General features: G+C 35.7%; 1 protein-coding gene across 1 annotated transcript in view; it reads left to right on the forward strand.

Moving 5' to 3' along the window:
• Nucleotides 1-12,155, forward strand: part of IQCB1 (IQ motif containing B1) — a 61,092-nt gene that overhangs the window by 47,083 nt on the left and 1,854 nt on the right. The window contains exons 10-13 of the mRNA XM_008564838.1: nucleotides 630-772; nucleotides 2,627-2,775; nucleotides 8,299-8,430; nucleotides 11,304-11,460. Coding sequence (XP_008563060.1) covers nucleotides 630-772; nucleotides 2,627-2,775; nucleotides 8,299-8,430; nucleotides 11,304-11,460 — 581 coding nt within the window. The remainder of the gene's footprint in view (nucleotides 1-629; nucleotides 773-2,626; nucleotides 2,776-8,298; nucleotides 8,431-11,303; nucleotides 11,461-12,155) is intronic.

Raw genomic sequence — 12,155 nt, forward strand, 5'->3', positions numbered from 1 at the left:
ATTTTAATGTTTTTTAATCACTTCTTTTTCTATGTAAGTAAACATAATTTTTTTAAACACAGTTTGGATCTCACTCTTCTATATCCTGATTGTATTTTGACCTGATATTAGATTTCGGGTATATCCGCATGTCACTGTTCTTTGAAAGTTTTATTTTATTTTTTTTTTTATAGATTTTAGAATCCCATCAGATGAATGAACCAGAATTTAATTATTCAACTCTCTGTTGTGGGACACACACTTTGTTTTTAACTTACTATTGTAATGCTATGAAGAACATTATTGAACATAAATCTTTACATATAAATCTGGTTATTTCCTTGTGAAAATTATTAGAAATGGAATTAGTTGGTTAACATTTTTAAGGCTTTTGATATATACTTCAAATATTTCTCCAAACTTTTGATGCATATATTCAACTATTTCTCCAGAAAGTTTGTATAATATGAGCTCATGTCAACTTAATTTCATCATACCCTAACAACACTACGAATTAATCTTAAAAAATTTTTTTCTGTCTGCATTTATTTGATTACCAGTTTGGTTAGGTACTTTTTCATATATTATTTGAATGGACATATGATTTAGAAAAAATGTGTGTAAGACACTTACTGTTTTTTTCATCACAGATCTAAACGAAAAAAGATGTTGCTAAAGCTAAATAGGAAGAAGGAAGAAGAGGACCTCAGATTACGATTGCAACTTCAAAGACAGAGAGCCATGAGACTTTCCCGAGAATTACGGCTGAGTATGCTTGAAATAGTTCATCCAGGTAGGTGGCAGTATCAACTTTGTAAGTAAGAATGTTTAGAGTATCTTTTAATAAACCAGATCTCCTAGCTACCCGATGATTTCTTTTTGGCTTATTTCACCTTATTTTAGATAAACCTTATTAAATCTCTTGAGCCAAAAAAAGTTGTTTTTTCAGATTCAGGTCTATTAGTTGATAGTGAGCAATCTCCCCACCAGTGTTTCTTTTCTTATCTTTCAGATAAATTAATGAAACATAAAAACTAATGCTTAAAGATTGCTATCAGAGACATAAAGAAACCCCTTGAACTTATGTAAAGAGTTAGAATATTGCTACATTGTGCCATCAGAACTTCACTCATTCCCTACTACAAACTTTGTGACATCTTCTTGCCACCTTTGACAGTCTAAGCTGAAATTAATAATAAAGTGTGGTCTGAGAGGTCTAAGAGGTCAAGATTATTTCCTTGTTCTTTTACTTTCCTTATTGTTCATTGCCAGGGTCCTTCAATAGCCCCTTATTTTTCTTCCTTTCCCATAAATATGGATATTTCCCAGGATTCCATCCTCAACCCATCATTCTCATGTTGCTCTTCTTATGGTGTCCTATCTATAACTATAGCTTTAACTATCAGTTAACTGCTTAGCACTCTCAAGTCTGGTCTCCATTCTCTCCCTCTCTCTTAAGCTCTAGAGTAGCACTGCCCCATAGAACATTTTACAAAAATGAAATGTTCTATGTCTGCACTATCTAGCATGGTAGGCAGTGGCTACAGGTGGCTATTGAGTATTTAAAATGTGACTAGTGCATTCAAGGACCTAAATTTTTTTTTTTTCCTTTTTGTCTGTGTCCGGCAATGGATCGCAACCCTCAGTGTTGCCCCCGTACCGGACCGGGACCGGCAACGGGATCGCAACCCTCGGTGCTGCTCCCGCGCCTCGCTCAGCCAGTGAGCGGGAACCGGTCTGTATGTGGGATCCGAACCCTCGGCGGGAGCGCTGCCGCACTTCCCAAGCTGCACACTATAGCAGTGCGCCACCGGGCCGGCCTAGGACCTAAATTTTTTATTTTATTTTATTTAAAACTAAGTAGCTAATTGTGGCTAGTGTCGACTGTATTGGACAGAAGAACTCTATAGCCAGTTGCCTTTCAGATAGCTTTTCTTGGATATCCACAGGCATCCCCCAAACTAAAGTCATTATCTTGCCACCACATTTCCTTTCTGTATTCCTCATCTTAGGTAATGACACCAACAATCTACTCAGTTTCTCATCTGAGACATCCTAGAATTCTTTCCCTATCTCACTACCACATCTAAGTAGTCATTAAATCCTATCAATTTTTGTACTCTCTCTCAAATACACCCCTTCTTATTAGCATTGCTGCTACCTTCTACTGCCTTATTCTGTAACTTGGCTACTGTGAACCCTGGGTGATATGCTGACTAACTCCCTGAAAATAAAAGGAAGTCATCTGTATAACTGAGTGACTTAAGAGAAATTTGAAAGCACACAGAGTAGAAAACACATACACATTTTACCCTTTTCCTCTGGTGGTACTGAATGATTTCCTAGCCATGGACTTTGTGATTCTTTTTTTAAAAATAGTCTTCTTATTGGATTTTCAGCCCTTTTCTCATTGTACTTCCACAAAAATATTATGAGTCCTTCTCTAAAGAAGCTGCATAATGTGGGAAACCCTTAGTTTCTAAAATTTTGAAACCATTGTAAACTAATAGAATTGGGGAAATTAGTGAACAACAATGAAAAAAAAAATAAAAGGACTATAAGATTGTTATTATTACCAGTGTCTGATTTTAGAACTTGAGAAAGCATAGTAGTGAGTATGTTGTAATAGTGTCTGTCATCTTTTTAGGTCAGGTGGAGAAACATAATCGTGAAATGGAAGAGAAATCAGCACTGATTATCCAGAAACACTGGAGAGGGTACAGGGAAAGGAAAAATTTTCACCAACAGAGGCCATCTCTCACAGAGTATAAAGCAGCTGTCACACTTCAAAGAGCAGTGAGTCTGTGATAAAAAGAGCTCTGGATTAGGAAGGCAGAACATAAGTTCAGATCTGATTTTGCTATTTAACTGTAGTAAAGCCTTGGTCAAGTCATTTAGCTTTCCTGAGCCACAGTTTCTTCCTTTATAAAATAAGAACTTCCTTATCTCTGGCCGAACTTTAGGTACTTGGTCCTTAACACTGCCGTAGAAACTTGTATATCATTTACAATACTGCAGTGTTGTTATTGTTCTTTTTTTTTTCTTTCTTACTTGTGCTGAGTTCTTTAAGGATAAGGAGCTAAGTCTTATTTATTGTCGTCAGCTCTCAGCAGGTGTTTGCCCTATGTCACTTGATTGTTGTGTAGATCAGATGACCTAATTTATGGGAATGTATTTTGTAAATTGTAAAGTCCTATGCAACTGCAGCATATCTGATTTTTTTAATGCACAGATGAAGTATTTGGTATAATTAGATCATTTTAATCCTGAATTACAGAGTGGTGTTCTTAAATGATAATTTTCTTGGGATTGACCTGGAACATAGTAAATTATTGCCGTAGAAAAGCACTGCACAAGGCAGGTTTCTTTCTTTCTTTTTTTTTTTTTTCTTCCCATTTAATGACTAGTTTTCCTAATTATCTATTATCCTCTTATACATGGTTAACTTTCATATTAGGATTTCAGATTCTATTGCATTTAGCTTAATAATTCTTGTCATTAACTTTTAGGTCAGTTTTAATTTTTCATGGTGATAAATTTTGAACAGTCTTTGTGGTTAACTTTTTACAAAGATTTTTTAAAACCAATTCAAAAAACACCGTAGAATAAATAGCAGAGAAATGGGAAGAGGTGTCCTCCAGCTTCAGGCTCTTCTGAGGATCTCAGCTTATATCTGCAACAAACAGTTCTGCACAATCACTAAATCACATGCAGGCTTGATATTTGCCCTCTGCTAAACAAGGCCATATAAGGATTAACCCATTAATATCAAGGTTGGAAACACTTCCTTTGGCTCTTTTCTAATACATTTACTTTATGGCTACCTCCTTTTTAAAGTCTTCCCTGCCAAAATTGGGCCCCTTTAAGTAGACCAACTACCTTGCCTGCTTTAGATGAGCCCAATATTTTTGTGAAAAGGTCTTCTACTATAAAGTAAGATATTTCAGTTTGTCTACCATTCCTTAGAGAGAGAAGCAGGGGTGATCATAGGGGCCCCTTTAAGTAGACCAACTACCTTGCCTGCTTTAGATGAGCCCAATATTTTTGTGAAAAGGTCTTCTACTGTAAAGTAAGATATTTCAGTTTGTCTACCATTCCTTAGAGAGAGAAGCAGGGGTGATCATAGGAGAGTATCTGAGGGCTATGAAGGCAAGATTGTTTTGACTTTCATACTTTCCTTTGGCACAAGAGGAAAAAGATTTGTCATGTTCACCTCATATCTGTCCTACCCCCAAAAAGAAATATGAGTCTCTGTTGAAGTTAGAACAAAAAAGGTTTGGGTCAAGGTTATGTTTATAGTCTTTGCATCTCACTACTAAAAGTAACAGTGAAGTCAAAGCAAAGTTAGCCAAAATGGAAAAGCAAATAAGATTACTTTCAAAGAGGGGAAAAGAGAAGGAAAAATGGGAAAGTAGTAGAGAAAATTATAACAGGGCAGTGGGCAGTAAAGGACACATTTTGCCATACTTTTAAAGCATCCTTTTCTAAGATGCATTATAGATCTGCACTGTCCAGTACAGGAGTCATTATGCACATGTGGCTGTGGAGTACTTGACATGTAACTAGTCCAAATTGAAATGTGCTATAAGTGTAAAATACCCACCAGATTCTGAAAACTTAGTATGAAAAAAAAAAAGTGTAAAGTTTCTCAATAATACTTTTTTACATTGATTACATATTGAAATGCTAATATTTTGTGTATATTTGAGTTATAATATGTTTTACATAATTTAGTATATGCAAAATGTTACTTCACCTGTTTTTTACTTTTTTAATGTAGCTACTGGAAAATTTAAAAATACATGTGTGACTTGCATTATATTTCTATTAGCACTGCAGTTGACCTTGGTAAGAAAGAAAGGGAAATAATTTATCAGCTTCATTGAAAGTAATGGAAAGGAGTAGTAATATCCTTTCAGTGAATGTGTCCCTCAGGAGGAACTGGTTATTAGTGTCCTTGGCAGGAAAAGAGAGGTCAGAACGGTTATTTACCTTCTCTCCCTCACTTACTTTCTGCAGAAACAGGGATTGTTTCTCTAAAAATTTTTAAAAACTCTGTGTAAACTTGCCAATTTCAAATTACACATGCTTACATAAACAAGTTAGAGTTCTGTGTAGTGGTACAATGTTGGAATTAAATTTGAAGAATTAGCTGCCTTTTTTTAATGCTGCAGGATTTTCTTGTCTTGCTTTCTCATCTCTTAAAAAGAAAGGAAGAGGCTGAGAAGTAAGGGCATGGCTGCTGGTCTCTAGAGCCAGAGTGATGGCTAATTGATGCTACTTGATAATACTACAAAAATAACATAGGCTATTATATGTGTCCATCACTGACCAACCACAAAAGCGCTTAGTGAAACAAACCATTGGCAGTTAAGAAATTAAATACAAATTGCGAGATTAATACAATTTTAGAGAGTCCTGAAATGACAAAGAACAAGGAAAAGAGATGAGAAAGAGAAAAGTTAAGGGGCTTTTCTGAGCAGAGAGAAATTCCCAGCATTGCATTGTAAGCCCAAGGTGATACTAAAAACAGGGGATGGAAGAGAGATAGAAGGAGAAACAAAAAAAGAAAAATCAAGGAAAGGGAAGAATAGCAGGAAAAGAGAGATCTTTCAAAAGGGGAGTACAAGCACAGTCGAAGACTGAAGTGCCATACTCTAAACAGGAGTATCAGGGAAATTTTATATGTGAGTACTTCAAAAAAACTCTTGGAATGATTTGCATAATCTTTTAATTCTATTTTCTTTGAACTTTTTGAAGTACCATCATATACTGAATGTCAGGATCTCCAGCCCTCTTTTCTGCTCAGCTCCCAGAGTGCTGTCAGCACTCTGTGTGGACAATAGGTTGGAAGCGTTTTCTTTGAAATACGAACAGCCCAAGAGAAAAGCCATAAGTATACTTACAATGGAGTATCCCAACAAAACAATGCAGTTTAGTGGCCCTATATTGAAGTACACAGTAGATAAGCCCTACGTAGCAGCTCGGAATTTCCAAACAGCTTTTAGTGCCCACCCTTAAATATCAGCTGAAAGGTATTACTGAATATCTGAGGAAAGCCAAGGCCAAACACAAACAGAATAAAACTACTTAGTAGAAATAGAGATATTGCAGGGATAAGAAAAAAAAATTTTTTTTAAATCCATTATTAATTTCCTTAGAGAGAGAAGAGAAGATAATACATGAAACAAAATCAGGATGCTAAATACAATAAAATTTTACAGAAAAACTTAATGACATGATAAAAGGGCTAGGAGAAAAAGTAAAAAAAAGAAAGGAAATCTCCTAGAAAGCAGGTCTATAAAGAGAAGATCACCAGTCCAGGAAGCCAACTGTCCAAACATTTGAAGTCAAGAAACAGAAAAAACAGAGGTGAGGATATCAAATAATTCAGATTTCCCAGAACTGAAAATCATGAGTTTACGATTAACAGGACCAACTAAATGTTCCATACAATGACAGAAACACATATTTATTGCACATTACTGTGAAATACACTGGGAACAAAAGCACTTTTCAACAGCGATATTGGAAGCTAAAAATTATTGAAGTAAGACTGTCAGGTGTTTGAGGGAAAATGATTTCCAGCTAGAATTCTAAACCCAACCAAAATATCAATTAAAGGTAAGGATAGACTGAAGACATTTTTAAGCATCACAAAATCTCTAAAGCAAGGGAGAACCCCAAGAAAGAAGACAACCTGGAATCTAAGAAACACAAGGGAAAAATGAAAAAGAGTCACCAAAATGATGGTAAATGGAGGTTACAGGATGACAGCTATGTCCTAGGTAGGTATAGAGAGTGATCAATTCAGATTGCAGCAGGTCAGAAAGCTCTAGAAAATGTGTGTCCAAGGAATTGAATTTGATAGTATGCTTGATGTATTTTAATAATCCTGACAATTAGCATTTGAAAAATATAACCAGTAATAAGTACATAGAAAACTAAGCAGGAAAAAAGAATTATTAAATCCATAGAAAATAAAAATCGTGGAAGGAAGGAAAAGTAATCAAGTATACTATACGGTTCAGAAGTGTATAGCCTTTATGTAGTCATAATTACATAAACATTGAACACTGATTTAACTAAAATTATGATGTAATATTGAATGGATGGGTATACAGAAAGGATGTGGGAGTACAAGCAGTGAAAGAGAGCTAAATCTTATCTTCCATGGAAGAAAATCAATAGCTAATACCTATATCTCAAAAAATCACAGAAAAGTAGATGGAGCTAAGTATCAAAAGAAAATAAAGAGTTAAATTTGTTGTCTTTGGGGTTGGGGAACAGGATAATTGGGCAGGGAATTATAGTTGTTTTGGTAATAATTCTTATAAAACTGATACTTTAAAAAGTAGAATTATATCAGCAAACTTTTCTGGAAAGGGCAAGATAGTAAAATGTTTTAGGCTTTGCAGGTCATGTAGTCTGTTGCAACTATTCAACTCTGCAGTTGTCACACAAAGGCAGCCGTAGAAAATAACTGTATTCCAGTAAAACATAATTTGCAGACATTGAATTTTAAATTTCATATAAGTTTACATGTCATGGAATATTCTTTTCCTTTTGAATTTTTTAACCACGTGAAGTGTAAAAAAAACATTTTTAGCTCTCAGGTCATAAGAAAACAGGCAGCAGGCTGGATCTGGACTGTGGGCCATGATTTGCCAATCCCTGCTTTAATCTTTTAATTAAAGTAATATGAATATGTAACTTTAAAAACTACAAAGAAGGCAAAAGAGCGAAAAAAATTTTGGAAGAATAATTTCAAATTTGTCCCAAATCATGCCTGTTAGAAGATTTCTTATTTTACCAGGAGTTTATTCTGAAGGACATAAAAAAGAACATTCAGAAAGTGCTTTTGTCAGCAGCCCCATACTTTACAATTTTATAATATTTTCTCTTACCAAACTTTTTCTTGTATACTGTTTCTTGATATTTACAATCCCATAGGCTGTGTAGAATTAGGATCTCTATTTTCAGTAGACGTAGAAACTGCCCTAAAGAGATCAAGTGACTTGCCCACAGTCAGTTTATAAGGGACTACAATTGAAACTAGAACCCGCTTATTTCCTTTTTTTTCCTCTTCATTGCTCACTGAACAAATAATACGTGAATATGTCCTTATAAAAAATTAAAGCACTATAGAAGAATATATAGTTGAAAAGTCACTGTCATCCCTCACTCCATCACAATTCTGTCGCCCTCCACATATACACTTAGAGTTAACCACTGTTGCAATGTCATTACTACCATGTGTTGTAGGGAGAAAATAGTTCTATTAGGGGAGAAAAATTACAAACCTTTTTTTTTCCACAGGCCCTTAAATTCCTAGCAAAGTGCCATAAGAAAAAAAAACTATTTGCACCTTGGCGAGGACTCCAAGAACTCACTGATGCACGCAGAGTTGAACTGAAGCAACAAGTGGATGACTATATCAGAAGACATTCAGTATGTAGGCTTCTGTGCCATAATATCAATGTTATATTATTCTGGTTTATGATATTCATCAACAAAGCAGTGTCTCATATGGACATGTACATTTATTGTTGATATAAAGTAACACAGTGGGTTTACTATAGGGTTAATGGATTTGGAGTCTTTTCATAGTAATATGGCCATAGAGATGTAGTTAATGGTGAAGGTGACTTTGTCTCAAATCGATTACATACCACAATCAAATCAGTTCCCTTGCTACATCAACAAAACTTGGTCATTGCTTCTTTTTCAAAAGTATAGTAAAACTGGCTATTTTGAACCTTCCAAAAAGAGTCTATGTAGCTGTTAATAAATATTCATTGTTGCATATGTACAATCAAACACACATATACACACATACGAAAACTCGTATTTGCTAGATTGTTAATGAGCCTCCAGGAGCCAATAAGATACAGCATTTGACTATTTGCCTCATATGATTTTATCACTGTAATATTGCTAGCTCCGCTCTCCTAATAGAAATGCTCATATCTTTGACTTTCTATGATCACCGTACTGTAGATCATGTGTTAATTACTTCTCCCACTGAGGTCTTGACTTTATAGTCTTATATGTCTTTGAAAGTCACTTCCTTTTCTGCCTTTGAAGTAACTCACAATCTGCCATTAATTTTAATCATGTGTACCTCTGCTGATCAGCTTGACCATGAATAAAATATGACCAATGAATCTCTTAGGTTTTGATCAGTCATATTAGCAACTCCCCCCTTAACCAAGAACCAGAACTGAATTGGAGAGAGGGGCAGAAGCAAGGAAAGTTCTTCCCTGTGAGCAAAGTTAGAATGAAGAGACAGAAGTGTGCCTCCTTTCCCACAAGTAGATCATGGGTTCCTAATGCTTTTGGCAGTTTTAATAATTTACAAATTTAATCACCTTTATAAAAATTACATACTCAAGCCACAGATATCTGAAGAAATTCTGATTCTGTAAGTTTGGTGTGGCCACATGTATCTATATTTTTTAAAAATTATTTATTTTCAATGTAAAGTATACAAAACATAAAAATTAACCATTTTAACCATGTTTAAGTAGCATTAAGTACATTCACATTGTTGAGCAACCATAACCACCATCTATCTTCAGAACTTTTTAAATCTTACAAAACTGAAACTTTGTGTCCATTAAACATTAACTTGTCATTCCCTCTCCATCTGTCTTCTGGCAATCAGCATTCTACTTTCTGTCTCTATGAATGAATCATACAGGATTTGTCTTTTGTGCCCATGTTGTAGCGTTTGTCAGAATTTCCTTTTTTTTAAAGACTGAATAGTATTCATTGTATGTATATACCACATTTTGTTTATCCATTCATCCGTTGATGACACTTGGATTGCTTGCACCTTTTGGCTATTGTGAATAATATTGCTATGAACGTAGGTGTACAAATATCTGTTTGTGTCCTCTGCTTTCAATTATTTTGGTTATATAGCTAGAAATGGAATGCTGGATCATATGGATCATTTTTTAAATATTTTGAGGAACTGCCATGCTGTTTTCCATAATGGCTGCAGCATTTTACATTCCCACCGACAGTGCACAAGAGTTCCAGTTTCTCCACATCCTCAACAACACATGTTATTTTCTGTTTTTGGTTTTTGTGTGTATGTTTCATTTGTTTTTTTGATAGTAGCTAATGGGTATGAAGTATCTCATTGTGGTTTGGATTTGTGTATCCCTAATGGTTAGTGATTTTGAGCATCTTTTTGTGTGTTTATTAGCCTTTTGTATATCTTCTTTGTAGAAATGTCTATTCAACTCTTTTGCCCATTTTGAATCTCGTTTTTTTGTTGTTGAGTTTTAGTTCTCTATACATCCTGGATGATAATCCCTTATCATGTATATGATTTGCAAATACTTTATGCCATTCTGTGGGCTGCCTTTTTACTCTGCTGATAGTGTACTTTGTTGCACAAAAGTTTTTAATATTGATGAAGTCCAATTTGTCTGTTTTTTCTTTTTGTTGCCTGTTCCTTTCCAATCATATCCAAGAAGTCATTGCCAAAACCAATGTCATGATGCACCGCCTATGTTTTCTTCTAAGAGTTTTATAATTTTAGCTCTTATGTTTAGGTCTTTGATCTCTCTCTCTCTCTCTCTCTTTTTTTTTTTAACACACTCTATGTAATTCTGATGCATACTCCTGTTTTTTTTTTTTTTAAAGTGCTGCTTTAGCCATACTCTAGTGCAGGTGTTTAAGATTCTATGGCTGAAAAGTAACGTATAGCAGGAACATGGTTACATTCAAGATGCAGGAACTGGAAAATTTGAGAAAGCTGTGGCGTCAGGAGCTTTATCAATTCAGCAGTTAAGATTATTTCATCCTAGTCCAAACTTAATTAGCTCCCCTTAAATTAGCTGATTAGCCAAAAGAATATGGTCCTTTGGCTGATTCTTCCCCCTTGTTCTGTAAAACCAGAGCAGTTATAACATTATGGCTTACATAAGTTTGGGAATGGGGATGGGATAAGAAGTAAGATAGTCTTTCAGGTAGAGTCCAGGACAAAGGGGTTGGTCTTGCTACTCCTCTTTCATGCCCACTGTCTTTACCAAACTATTTGTAGTTTTTCTCTTTTTCCATAATACCACTCTCTGCGGAAGTGAGGTATGGGAGCATACCAAAAAGAAACTTCCCCATCTGCATTTTCATCTAAAGCTGTGAGACTATTTAATACTTGCACAATACTACAAGGTAAATATAAGTCATAAGATTCAATTGATAAAATGAGAGATGGCTAAGCATTCTGGAACCTCTGCTTAGTGGTTGGGTAAAACATACTTTGATATATATGTCTTTCCTGTGACAAGTTTTCTATCCTGTGTTCCCAGGGCCCTGAGATGTCAGATGTGGCCAGCAGGGAGCTACATGTCCAAGCTCAAGAACGACTTCAACACTACTTTATGAGCAGGGCCCTAGAAGAGAGATCCCAGCAGCACAGGGAGGCTCTGATGGCTCAGATCAGCACCAATATTGAACAGTTAACGAGTATGTTCTCATTCCATTTTTGTTGCCTAAAAGGAAGAACCTGTGCAAGATCTGTGACATCAAAAATCTTCAGAAAGAAAACACCATTTATGGACTTTTAGCCCGTCTCCTATCCTCAGGGAATTTCTACTTGTAGACCATATCAGCACACAGCATTTTGAAATGATGCAGATTCCATAACTTCCTTCTTGCCTGCTTCCCCCAGCCTTGCTCTCATTCATATGTATGAGCTCAGACAAAGTTATTAATTTCAAAGTTGTTGAGTCCTACTTGCCAGATTCTACTATGTAGTCTGAAAAGCTCTTGGTTGTATTTTAGAAGTAGCTGACAATAGTTAAAATGTCATTCACTTGTAGAGCATTTTATAATTTTTAATGAAGTGCTTTTACAAAAATTAACTCATCTGCACCACACAATCACTGGTCCATTTAATAAGAGATCACATCCATGGAGCCACAGTGTTTCAGCCAGTCTCTGGGATTTCTTTTAGTAAATATGCAAAGGGTTAGGTCTCTCTATTCAATGGCTATTTCTTTTGAATTTTGTATTTTTTTTTTTTTTTTGTCTTTTTCCGTGTCCGGCAACGGTTCGCAACCCTCAGTGTCGCCCCCGCACCGGACCGGGACCGGCAACGGGATCACAACCCTCGGCGTTGCCCCCGCGCCTCGCTCAGCCAGTGAGCGGGAACCGGTCTG

Source organism: Galeopterus variegatus, unplaced genomic scaffold, assembly GCF_000696425.1.
Source record: "Galeopterus variegatus unplaced genomic scaffold, G_variegatus-3.0.2 Scaffold192, whole genome shotgun sequence".
NCBI classification, from domain to species: domain Eukaryota; kingdom Metazoa; phylum Chordata; class Mammalia; order Dermoptera; family Cynocephalidae; genus Galeopterus; species Galeopterus variegatus.